The sequence below is a fragment of the Corvus cornix genome, chromosome 18 (assembly GCF_000738735.6).
Source record: "Corvus cornix cornix isolate S_Up_H32 chromosome 18, ASM73873v5, whole genome shotgun sequence".
Lineage (NCBI taxonomy): Eukaryota > Metazoa > Chordata > Aves > Passeriformes > Corvidae > Corvus > Corvus cornix.
The window spans coordinates 8,388,338-8,400,881 of record NC_046347.1 but is presented as its reverse complement, the minus strand read 5'-3'; the positions used below and the strand labels follow the sequence as shown (position 1 = coordinate 8,400,881).

Sequence of the window (12,544 nt, the reverse complement as noted above, 5' to 3'; positions counted from 1 at the left end):
CTTATCCACATGGTATGAGCTGCTTAAATGGCCTTTGTTTTAATTGCAAGGCTTGGCTCACCAAAGACTTAGTGATAGTGAAACTTAGCAGTGTGTTGGACATCCACCAGCAATTTTGAGTTAGTTAAACTGGCAGATCCAGTGTGGGATCTTTATCTCTTGCATTCCTGTGTTCTTTACTTGAGTATAGAAACATAGAGGATACAAGTGAAAAATAAATTCATTTAACCCTTCCATTTATACTTCAGATTTCCCTGGTTCCCAAGAGCCTGGCACGGAAACGAATTTGGAATAAGAAATACCCTATTTGCATTGAACTTGCCAAACAGGATGACTTCATGGCTAAGGCCCAGATTGAGAAGGAGACTGCAGAGGAAAAGTTACCTGCTGAAAAAGTGGACTTGAACAACGAGGAATCCAAGAAACCTCAGGATGGAGCGAAATACACTTGCCAAAAGGATCAAGTGCTTTATCTCTTTGGAAGGACAGGTAGGGAGAAGGAGGAGTGGTTCAGAAGGTTCCTTCTTGCATCAAAGCTCAAGTCTGAAGCAAAGAAGCCACCCAGTTTGTGTGGGAGCAAGCCAGGTACTCAGATTTTGTATTTTTGTAGAAGTCTGTTAAAAGAAACAAACCAAAGTTATGTTTTGGTGTGCCACAGTGATCTTTACAAGCAAAAAATAATATCAAAGATACTCTTCTCCTTATCTTGGCCTCTCATTTCCACCTTCCCCCTACCTTTTCCCCTCTTGGCTCTATGCTTTCAACTATTACTATTTTATATGAATACACTATTTTTCAATTACTGTAATAACTCCTGTCGTATTTGTAAGGATGAATTGTTCAGTGTCTTTTTTTTCCTGTACATTAGAACTGATATCAACATTTGCAGTATTAGACTCAGTTCTCTTATTACCCATTTTTCTTCCTCCATTCTTCCTTCCACTGTAGTCTTCTGTAAAGGATAGAGCTTTCTCATGGGTTAGTGTCACAAGAAAACACATTTATCTGTTTAAATAAAAGGTCCTGCACTAATATATGTGAAAATATATATCTATGTGAACCAACAAACATATTCGTCTATAGTACTGATAAATTGTTTGGAATATTAATTTAAACCCATCCTCTGATACAATTTTAAACTTGAATGACTCATACTTTTCTGTCTTTATTCTCTGAGAAGCTTTTTAAAAATTAGTTAACATTATTGTTTCTGGCACATAACTTCTTGAAATGCAAATACAAAATTAATAGCTAATTAAAATTCTAATAGTTACATGCTTTTGACAGTCCTTTTAATTGTAACAGCCTATAATTAGATTAGGAAAAAAACCCTGTAGTCATAGGTGCATTTCAATCACCTGACTTTTATTTTAAGCATTCCCCAGCAGGGCTATTGGGAATTCTGCCATGTGTTATACATATGTGAGTGTCCATATTTAAATATGCTATTGATCAGCTGACACCTCCAGTCCCACATCCTGCTGAATCATAGCAAATATTGGCTAATTTGGGTTTAGGACCACCTAAACACGCAGCAGTGGAATTTACTTTTAGCCTTTAAAATAAGAAAGCACCATGCTGGTCTTTTTTCAGGAGAAATAGCTGCGGAATAAATGTGTTCCTTTAAAGTTTGATGATACACTGTGGTATTTGGCTGTCAGATTTATTCTCTGTTGAACAGGTACTATTCCTTTGAATTTAGGGGTGCTGCCAGCACACAGTAGAAGTGATAGTCAGTCTGGAGTTCTCACACACAGCCGGAGCAGCAGCAAGGGAAGTGCAGAAGAAATCACATCCCAGCCAAAGCACAAGGACCTGGCTGGCAATGTGAGGCAGAAAATGCTTCTGGACTACAATATTTATATGGCAAAGTGTGTTCCACAAGAAAAGAAAAGCCCTTCAGGTAGTCCAGTCTTCAGTGCAGACAGCAGCCCTACAGCTGTGAAAAAGGTAATACTTGTGCTCTAAAGGAATGGTGAACAAGGTCTGTAGCTCTTACTAATCCTTTGGCCTCCTGTACTGCATTTGAGTCACTCTCAGTAAACAGAACCTTAATACTAAGTACAACACTCTAAATAAACAGATCTTTAATGTTAAGCATGACCACTGTTTGTTTAAAAGCTATAATTCATATCTTGCATCTTTGTTTCCAGACTTTCACACGTTGCCCAGAAAAGTGAGTAGGAGGCCATGGTGGTGTAGCATATGAATAAACACATCTTGTGTTCCCCCAGGAAGACATATTCTAACCCCCAACAACTCCTGAAGCTGTGATGAATTTGCTGCTGAATCTGGCACGTGTCAGAAGTCATTCTATAAATAGATGAGCACTGCTGGCAGGGAACCTGCATCAGAGCAGAGGCTCCTCACCCAGCCGTCCTGGCAGAGCCAGGCTGCAGCCCTTATAAGCAGTTGCTGCCAAGAGATGATGTTCAGAACTGTAGCATCTACCTGCCTGTCTTAGAAAGTACTGCCTTTCTGCTGGCTTCAGGAGTTCTGCTTGGAGTAATGATGGGTGGTAAATTCTTCTGTCATTGCGGGCACTTCATGTGTTGTGTTTCCTTCATGAAAACTTCCTGTTTTTTCATGGTAGTGTGTGTACACACCCAAAATTATTTCAGCTGCCATGGCTTTTGTGTGTGTAGTCAGTGATGCAGCATCTGAATGTATAATATTTCCAGGTGTTTCAAGATGGTTCTCAAGGAAACCAAGACAATTCTCTTGGACTGTAAACAAAACCTTTAATGCAGCAGAGGGAACAATATAGTTTCCTGAATACTATATACAAACATTGGAAGGAGGAGTGTGTTTTCATGTACTGTGTTTATCATCTATTTGTGGCGTTTACAAACTATATTTAAGGATGTAAGATCGGGTCTTGCTTTCCAATTTTTTGATGAAGTAAACAGTAGAGTAGAGAACCTGTTCTTCCAGATCTGACTGGGAAGAGAGTATCTTTTACTGCAAACACATTTCTAAGTCTGCCCACTCTGGGTTTTATCTGCTTTTTCTGCCAGAGGTTAAGTTACATACAAGTTTCTCATTTCATTGCCAGAGGTCAGTCTATATCTGTGTGGTCTCATTCCCTCTGCTGCACATCAGGATGATGACAGGCTCGTAGCAGCCCAGCTGATGCATTTGTAAAGCTGCTCCCTGTGCTGAGCATTTGGTGTTCTAAGCTGACCCAGGCTCTTAACACTGAACTTTACATGTAAATCAGGCCTTTTCTGTCCTTATTTTATAAAATTTATAGGGCTGTATAACCTGCTTTATGTTTTCAGTTGACAGATGCCAACGTGGAAGCTGAAGAAGAAGAACAGGAGGTCTGGGTGAATGCTCTGCTCGGAAGAATATTTTGGGATTTTTTAGGAGAGAAGTATTGGTCTGATCTAGTGTCAAAGAAGATCCAAATGAAACTTAGCAAAATAAAGGTATCTGATCTGGAGACATGCATTATACACTCCTTGTAAAGGAAATGAAACACATGATCTTTGAGTTTTAAAATGGTACAAGGAAGACTTATTTCACACTTATATGTAAAAGACAATAAATGTGCTACAGAATTCCAGTTCAGTTTCTGATGGATCTCAGCATGTTAACTTTGCTGCTTCTGTTTAAAATGAACTACAGCTGGATTAGCTAATCGTATCTGTCAAATTTTTATGTAAAAATTAGAAGTATTACTGTACTTACATTAGGGATAAATAGAACTGCATATAAATGAGGAAATCTGCTTTGGGAAATAGTGGATTGCTTTTAAGGTGGAGGACGTCAGGGAACCAGAACTGTAATGTGTTCCTGTTAACTTCAGACATAAACTACTTTCAGGAGAAGTGGGAGCAATAGTTACAGGAAAAACTCTGTGGGGTGACAGGACACAGCTTCCATTAGCTGCACCACCTCAAGGGTGAGGGGAGGAGTGATGCTTTTGAGTGACTTCTCCATCTTCCCCTTGCCTTCCTGTAACCCTTCTGAATAGCAGTTCATCACAGGCCTTCAGCTCCTAGTGTTTGGGGAGGAGTTCACCTGTTCCTAAAGGCAAAGGAAGTTGTTGCCTTGCTGACAAACCTAAAGGCAAAGGAAGTTGTTGTTTTGCTGACAAAAGCTCAGAAATTTAGCTGCCAGCACCAGCTGTGAGACAGTGGTGCCTTTGCTCTGGGAAATAACCAGTAGCCTAATTCTGCCCTGTCTGCTTCCACAGTTGTGACAGCAGAGTACCCAGACATCTCATTGGAAACATTTTAAGTGGAAAGACTGGGAATGGGGACTGGATGTATTTTTGATGCGTTAAAGCAGTGTCTGTTCACAGGAGATATATTTTCTATCAATTAGAAATATTTAAGTGAATAGATACCCAAATCATCATGATTCTGTGCCTCTATTTTACTAAAACAATTACACAGATTTAAAATGTAATGTTCTGTGAAAGAATTTGCCAAAGATAAAAGAAGCTGAGACGTTGATAAAACCAATGATAAAATATGTGACTGAAGTTAAAATTCAAAGAAGTCTTTGATTTTTATTCACAGTGAAATAGGATTTACACTTAATTCTTGAGTTTTTTTACATACTTTGACTAAAAAGCATGCTGGAAGTTTAAGGTCAGCATCTTAACTTCAATACAGATGCCCAATCTCTCCCTAAAAAGTTTTTAAACTGGAAACGGTGTAATTCTAGAATAGTAAGAAATTTGTGTAATTATGTTCGTGTTCTTTCACTGGTGGCACTTCAGCTCAGTCTTAATGACCTTAAGTTTAATGACCTTTCTTCTCTCGGGAAACTGGTATTTAGTTCCATGACATGTATTTGACTTTTTATATTCTGTCCTTTTAGCTGCCCTACTTCATGAATGAGCTGACTCTGACTGAGCTTGACATGGGGATAGCAGTGCCCAAGATCCTTCAAGCCTTCAAACCTTCTATTGATCACAGAGGTAAAATACAAAAAGCCTTCTGGTTTTGCCTTTGTATCTGTGGAGAACAGAATTTTGATCTGTTTATCTTGTGGATGTTTTAGGTACATTTAATAAGAGCTTTTTCTGAGATACTCAGGGGTCTTTATCTCAGGCTTGGTGTAAATGTAGTTCTGTATATATGGAATTGTGATTGTGTCTTTCCATAGGAAATAATTACGGAACTAAACTAAAATTTGCATGCAACGGAGATGCAGACTTTAATACTAAAAACTTCGTGCCACACAAATCACTGACTAAAAGCATGAGGATAGTAAGTGCTAACCTTTCCCTCATAAAACTGAATGAAACAGACTTTGGGGAATTATTAAAATCTTCTTGGATGTACATTAGTTAATGCTGCCTGTTGTATCCAAATGCTATTGTTTGCCTTTATCTGCTTGAGACTTGCAACTCTTTGGGGAAAAGCCTTATCTATAAAACACTGGGTACTTTGCTCTCAACTTTTCCAAAGAATATTTTCCACTGAGCTTTATAAACAAAGCATGTTTGGAAAGAGAAAACTGTTTTGTTGTCATGAGGAACAAAATCTGTCTTTTTCAGAGAAATAATAATTGAATAGATGGAATAGGTGGAGTGCAGTCAGTATTTGGGGAACTAAAACATACTGCTGCTTCTTGCCTTATGCTTCCTGTGTGGGACAGCAGGTTCTTCACAGTACTTAAGAAGTCCTCCAGTGTTCTCAGTAGAGTGGCTGCACCACTGGTAGAAGTTTTATTTTGAGTTAGGGAACAAAGGAAAACTTTAAAAAATCTTTACATGTGTGTTTCTTGTTAAGTGATTTCATGGTTTCTTTTTAATCAGGCTTTCCTTTCAGGGTTCTTTTCAGTGTGTTTCCCTTTGCCTTGATTTAAACATTTTTTGAATTCTATCTCTGTTCTTGTAACTTTTGTAACCAAAGACTGTAGTTCTAAGTCATGAGATGGGATTTAGGAGACTGAACACTTGGCTTCAAGTAATTACTGAAACAGCAGTGAGATCAATTAGTTCCTTCAGTTTCTTGTTCAGTTAAACTGTGACAAGCAAACATTTATGGTAGGATTTCTAATCATTTTGACTTCTTCCATACTGTTGAATGACATGTGAACTCTTTAGAGTTTTTAAGAGTGAATAGAGTTTGCAGTGAATAATTACTGGAAGAACTGGTTCTCTTATTATATTAAAAGGGTATAAACAAGGGGATGATAATTGGAAATGCTTGTTTTCAATAAATAACAATAAATGTATTTCTTGGTAAGTTGATCTATGGATAAACGACTTGGTTTATTGGGGAATATGGGGAAAAAAACCCCTAAAGTTTCAGGGCAGTATCCAGAATGAACACTTCTAAGTTTTGGGTTTTTTTAAATAAGTGTTTGAGGTAGCCTTTTTGAGGCTTTATTGCAGTTACTAATTGTGATGTGCTTTGTTTCATTCTTACTCTTTTTTACCAGTGCTTGGTTACAAGGAAAATACTTTTTTTACTATATGCCTTCTCAAAATAACTAAATTTGTTAACAGACAATGTTAGAAAAAGATCTTGTTTCTGGTAATACAGTCCTGCTTGGGTGACAGCATATGCTATAGCTTTTACTGTAATTCTGTCAAGGCTAGGCAACCAGAAGATGGAATAAATTATACCATCTGCCCAGTTCTTCACTCCTCTCCGTCCCTTTTCCCCCCTGGAAAAAGCATATGAACATTTTCTGGTCAGAAGGAATTTTCCCTCTCAGTAATGGCATCCTTTGCTTAATTTGATCTACTGTTAAAATAACATTGATGATTGAATCCTGCTGGCTCACTGATTATCCAAAAAGTCTGTGTAGCTGTTGTCTTGTTTTTTATGATCTTACTGATCTACTGTAAAGAGGAGAAATCTTTATAAGCTTGTGTTTGAGTTCGTGTTTTGTTTTTAGAATAGTGTTAGAAAAACTGTGATGGAAAAGAGTTATTTGGGTTAGTAAAGCACCAGCTTGCCTTCATCCTGCTTCCAGCATGTAACCTCACAGGGTGTCAGTGACTAGGTCTTCGGGAGCTGCCTGTATTTCTGTTATCACAAATGGGTGGGATTATGATATGGATATGTTTTTGCAGAAAAGAAAACAGTAGTTCTTTAACTGATAAAGTGTGACTTTTCCAGATCAATAAAACACAAAGAGTAGTTACTATTTGTCCTGGTTTCAGTTTTATTCACCATTAATTGCTTCCAAATAAGTAAATAAAAGTGGAATGGGTCAGTAGTTGATGTGCCGGGTACTGGTGAGGGAATGTTTTGTGCAGCTGCAGTATCTGGAAAAGGAAGATACATAATCTCTGTTTAGTGGCATCTGTGTTCCAATCTCTGGATCACAAATACCTACAGCTTTGGTGCAGGGTGTCACTTAAAAGGCACGAGCTAATCTTAAAGTATTCCCAAGGCAATTCTTTTGGAGACTGCAAAAAAGCAAATAGTTGGCACAGACAATAGGATTTAACTTAATATTGCATGTCTAGAATTGTCTAAGTAATGACCCTGTTTACTGTGAATCATAAAAGAATGCCTGTAGCTCAGTTACTGAGGGAACCTTGTCACAGTTCTTCAATATACCACTGGCAAAACAAGAGGCTGCAGGCTGTGCTGTGAGAGAAGCAATATTGCTCTGGGATTTTAAGTTGTGCTTCACTTGGACAGCATCAGTGATGTAGAGGAGTGTCCCCATTACAGGTTGGCTTGGAGCAATGCTGTAAATAGTTTCGAAGTGAATCCCGGATGGTATTCTATTTCCTTTATCTCATTTCAGATCTCTTAAGCAGTTTAGGTGTGTGTAAATCACCGTAATTTTTTTTTAGACCATTAGCTGTACTCACCGCTCTCTTTCAGTGTGTCTTGGATTTGTATCTGGCTTTGTTCCATGAGCTTAATGTGATCAGAAAGCTTGTTTTGTGATTGCTCTTAAAGTGGCATATTTTCTGTTGTTTATTCTAGGACTATGGATTGATTTGGAAATGTACTACAATGGATCTTTTCTAATGACCCTAGAGACCAAGATGAACTTGACCAAACTTGGTAAAGAGCCTCTTGGTGAAGCACTTAAGGTTGGCGAGATTGGCAAGGAAGGGTAAGGGACGGCAGTGGTGCTTTCATTGTGAAAAGCTGGGATTTTCCTTGTACATTTGCAGCTCTGGCTCTGCAGTAGATTGAAGGGAGTTTTGGGGATGTTTCATACAAGTGGGTGTGGAACGTGGCTTTTCCGTGCAACTTTATTGTTTGGTTGCACTATTGAGAATCATCTTAATAAAAGGCTTCTGTGGTACAATTATCTTTTATATATATTTCAGTAGGATTTTAAAATGTCCTGTGACTAAAATTTAGTTTTGTCTTATGCATGATTTGGGGTTTAGCCAGATAAAACTCAGATACTGGAAATACATACATGCAGAAATAGACACATGTAACAGGCTACTGCTGCATGGTACAGCTACAACTGGAAAACATGAAGTAGTATACAATATAAATAGACTCTAACTGTTATGTAAAGACTTTTTCAATGGCGTTTTTGCATTGTGGGAGTAATCGCTTTCCTGCTTTAGTCTTTATTTTTCCTCATAGCCATCTTCTGTTTGCCTGCTATGTCTAAGTGAAATGCCTTATGTAGATGAACTAATTAGAAAACACCATACAGTGACTTACCTCCTTTGTATTTGTGCTTTCCCTCTCATTTTTGCGATGTTTCAATGTCACCCATCTGTCCACTTGTGTTAATCTAGTGAGTGGCACCTCTCAAATACCCATCCCTGGATGGATCCACTCCCAGCTGTGGAGTGTCCATTTTTCTGGTGCTGTATTCTCTTTGTACTTAAGAAATCTGCAGTCCCTGAACAGTAGGTGGTCTCTGATTTAATAGACAACCACTGCCTACAAATCAAGAAAATAGTCTCTAAATCTGGCCATTTGTTTAGCTATGAACAAAATGGTATGGTCTTTCACAATTAAGATACTAGATGCTTTGTATACTCATGTCGTAGCTCTGACCATTTATTCTGAGATATCTTGAAGTGATACTTACAGCAGCACTATATTTCAGTGCAGTCATGACAAGAAAATAAACGTGAAAAAAACTAATGGCTGAATGATCTCATACACTGGTCAAAATTCAGAGGATTTAAAATCAACCTAGATTGTTGTTGTCACTGCTTGAAATAAATATTTCTCAATTTACATCAGTATAACTGGTAGGTGTGAATTTTTCAAAATCCCTTTAATCCTGCCTGCCCAGAAAATGGGGGATAGAGGAGGAAATGTCTAGACAAATCAAATTCTTGCTTTTCTTCCCCACCCCTTCAGGATTTTCTTTGTGTATTTTCATATCTGTTCAGTGCAGGAACAGCCTCAGAAATAATTAGTGAACACACTGGTTTCATATTTAAAAATCAGGTTGCTGCTGGCTGAGCAATAGGCCCCCCAGCAAGGCAGATTTAACTGCCTGTAGCCAAGCAACCGATTACTTGAAGGTATCAGCATTAACTGCATTGCTCCCTGCGCAGGGCCTGGGATGTTTCAAAGCTCAGGACCAGGTACCAGCTTTACATAAAGAGCGGTCTAATGTATTCTAGTTTGGGTGAGGGTTTTTTGGTTACTTGTTTGTTTGGTTTTTTTCCTTAAACAAAGTGGATATTAAATAAATTGAGGACTGAAGAGTATAGAACAGTTTGATTCTCATCTATGCATTCCAATGTGTTAGTTAATTTTAATTCTACTGGCTTTTTAAATTATCAGTTGACAATTGCTGTGACAAATCAAATTACTCTGCATGTGTTTGCATCCATGGTCATGTTGTCAGTAAGTGATGTGTGTTGATTGCTGAGCTGATTTCTGGCCCTTAAGAGCTCAGAACAAACCATCGCTTGAGATGCAGTAACCACAAAGTGGTGTGAGAAAGGCACTTACTCATCCAGAGAGAGGAGGCGGGGGGAAACAGCTCTGGGGTTTAACTGTCTGTGGCTGTTGTCAGTGTAAAGCGAGACAAATGGGTCACTGTTGCACTTGCTGTTTGAAATAGAAGTGAAGTGTGCTGAGACACAGTCTGGTAATGCTGTCTTGCATGCCCTCTCAGGAAGATGCTGCTCTCAGAAAGGGTGGGAAACTGTTTAATTGCCAATTTTATAAAATTAATACATTACAGATTCTGCTAAACAGGAGATGAGGCAAAAGCAGGCAGGTTAACTCAAAGTTATTGCGGCTTCTTACCCCATCAGTCCTTTTGGCTGTGTTGAACCACATAAAAACAAACTGACAAATGGCAATTCATAAAATATTGTGCAATCTTTACAGGAACAATACAGTAGCTCCAAAGTGATTTTTTTTTTTTTTCTGCCAATGTTTGTGCCATATAAATGGTCCATTGTATACAGAGCTCCCCTGAAATCTCACTCAAGCTTATTTATTGTTGCTTTGTTTAATGCGAGGAAATCCTGTGGCCTGACCCACTTGGTGCTTGTGAGGCACTTCAGAGGACCCCTATAACCAGGAAATAAAAAACTTCCTTATAAGAAGGTGACACCTTTGAAAGCCCTGAGAATGCCCTGGGCATGCTTTGAGTTGGGCGCTACAGCGTGCACAGAAAAGAGAAGTGAGGTCACACCCTGGTAGAAAACGTGTAGTTTGAATCTGACCTAAAACTGAATTTCTGTGAGAAACAGCTCCAGTGTTGCTATTTGGGCCAGTGACAGGCACCACCCGCCACCCCCACATCCTCAAGGAGGTGGCTCAGTTTGCTTTGCTCCTTCACTCCTCTGCACATACAAAATGGTGCTCTGGATAGGAAGAGGTTTGTGATTCTAATCCCGTAGCCTGGGTAGGAAGTTCTTCAGTGTAGACAGGACCTGGGATCACTGCTCCAGTTGGGAAGGAGTTGCACCTGACCTGTCCCTTTACATCAGGACTTCATGCAGCAACTACCAGTTTGTTCTGTGTACAGAATAACAGGCAGTGGCCTCAATCCATGCCCTGCGTGAGGCTATTAATGCTTCAAAAACATTTCCAAGAACACACATGCACACAAAAAGAAAGAAGACACAGCTATAAACTGTATTCTGAACGTGCTGTAGAGTATTACAGTCCTGGGTATAGTCCCTAGGGTGAAAGCCATGTGCTTGTGAAGCCTGTGTTGTGTAACTCCTTCAAGCTCTTGCATTCAGTGAGATCTGTTAATACTAAAGTGTATCCACTGTATCCTTCTCTGATTTAAATCTGTTTAAAAGATTTGAAATTTTTCTTGTGATTGTGTACATAAATTCTTCCACAGTTTAAGTCTAGGAATTAGTTACTACTGTGTGGTATTTTGTACCCAAAGGGCAGCACTTATTACTTTACTTTTTTCCCCATGGCATTCAAACAAAATGACTTGTCCAACCCTAATTCTGCTCAAATAATGGAAAACCACGAGCAGCAACAGAGATGCTTCCAAATGTATTTTGAATAATCTCCACATTTGATTTGAATTTGTAGAATAGCCACCCCCATGCCAGCCTCTTTCATGAAGGATTATGTTCCACTGGGGAAAACAGATTTTCTGTTTTGAAAGCTGATTCTGACAGACTGACTTGAGAGTGGGTTTGATTTTGTTCTTTTAGATAGCATTTATAAAAGAGGGGAGGGGACAGTTCAGAGACCTGTAATGTCAGCCAAAGCTGTACAGTATGAATAGCTATTTAAGGATATTACATTTGACCTGGAAAATTGCATTGTTTCAGTTTCAGGCCAAGGGCATATTGTCTTGCAGACAGCGATGAGGAATCCTCCAGCGCTGGGTCTTCAGAGGAAGATGATGCTCCTGAGCTGGCAGGAGAGAAGCAGGTGACCCCAGGAGGAGAAGGGTGAGATGTTTGTTAATCCTTCCCTCCCCCCACACCTGATACCTGGTGTCAGTCCTGTGATGCACTTTGTCCCCCAGGATGGCAGAGTGTGAGTATATCCAAGCAATGAAGCAACCCCAGTTGCCCATTTCCAGGGCAGAGGGCAGCAGTGGAGCCCTGTTCACCCCAGCCCTGCAGGGACTGCTCCAAGCTCCACTGGGCACCTTCCAGTCCCTTCACTACTGGATTGCTGGGAGGCCAGAGAAGTTCTGGGGACTTTCACCAGCATGTCCTGCCTGGTAGCAGAGCCAAGAACAGGATTTTGTGTGAAAACTTGAAACCCTCTCTATGCAGTATTATCCCCGCACTGATCCTGCCGATCCTTTATTTCCAGTGTTCCATTTTCTTTTCTTTAAGAAAACAACTGTTACTCAAGCCTATTTTTCTTGCTCAGTTTTGTGTTAGGTTTTTTTTTTCTCCTTGAGGACTTCATGTGTCTGCGCTGTGCAATACTGCCCTCTGATGCTGTGGACAGATTTCAAAGAAAATTTCCCAACATCAGCGATGTCACATCATTCCTTGTTTCGGTTGCTGTTCTGATTTTTTGCTTTCTGCATCTGATTGCAATTAGACCATGCAATGAGAAAACTGTAGTCAGCCCAGAATGTCTGAGACAATCACAATGTTTTCTATGTCTGAACATATCTAAGTGATTTTTACAGTGAATGTACCAGAAGACTCATGACTTATTCAAAATGT

General features: G+C 39.4%; 1 protein-coding gene across 6 annotated transcripts in view; it reads left to right on the top strand.

Annotated features, from left to right (window-relative positions):
* The window catches only part of TEX2 (testis expressed 2), a 44,483-nt gene that overhangs the window by 27,408 nt on the left and 4,531 nt on the right, over positions 1 to 12,544 (top strand). For all 6 annotated transcript variants that reach the window (XM_039562354.1, XM_039562355.1, XM_039562357.1 and 3 more), the window contains 6 exons: positions 249 to 585; positions 1,703 to 1,950; positions 3,282 to 3,431; positions 4,834 to 4,933; positions 7,917 to 8,049; positions 11,684 to 11,806. In XM_039562354.1, the coding sequence (XP_039418288.1) occupies positions 249 to 585; positions 1,703 to 1,950; positions 3,282 to 3,431; positions 4,834 to 4,933; positions 7,917 to 8,049; positions 11,684 to 11,806 (1,091 nt within the window). The remainder of the gene's footprint in view (positions 1 to 248; positions 586 to 1,702; positions 1,951 to 3,281; positions 3,432 to 4,833; positions 4,934 to 7,916; positions 8,050 to 11,683; positions 11,807 to 12,544) is intronic.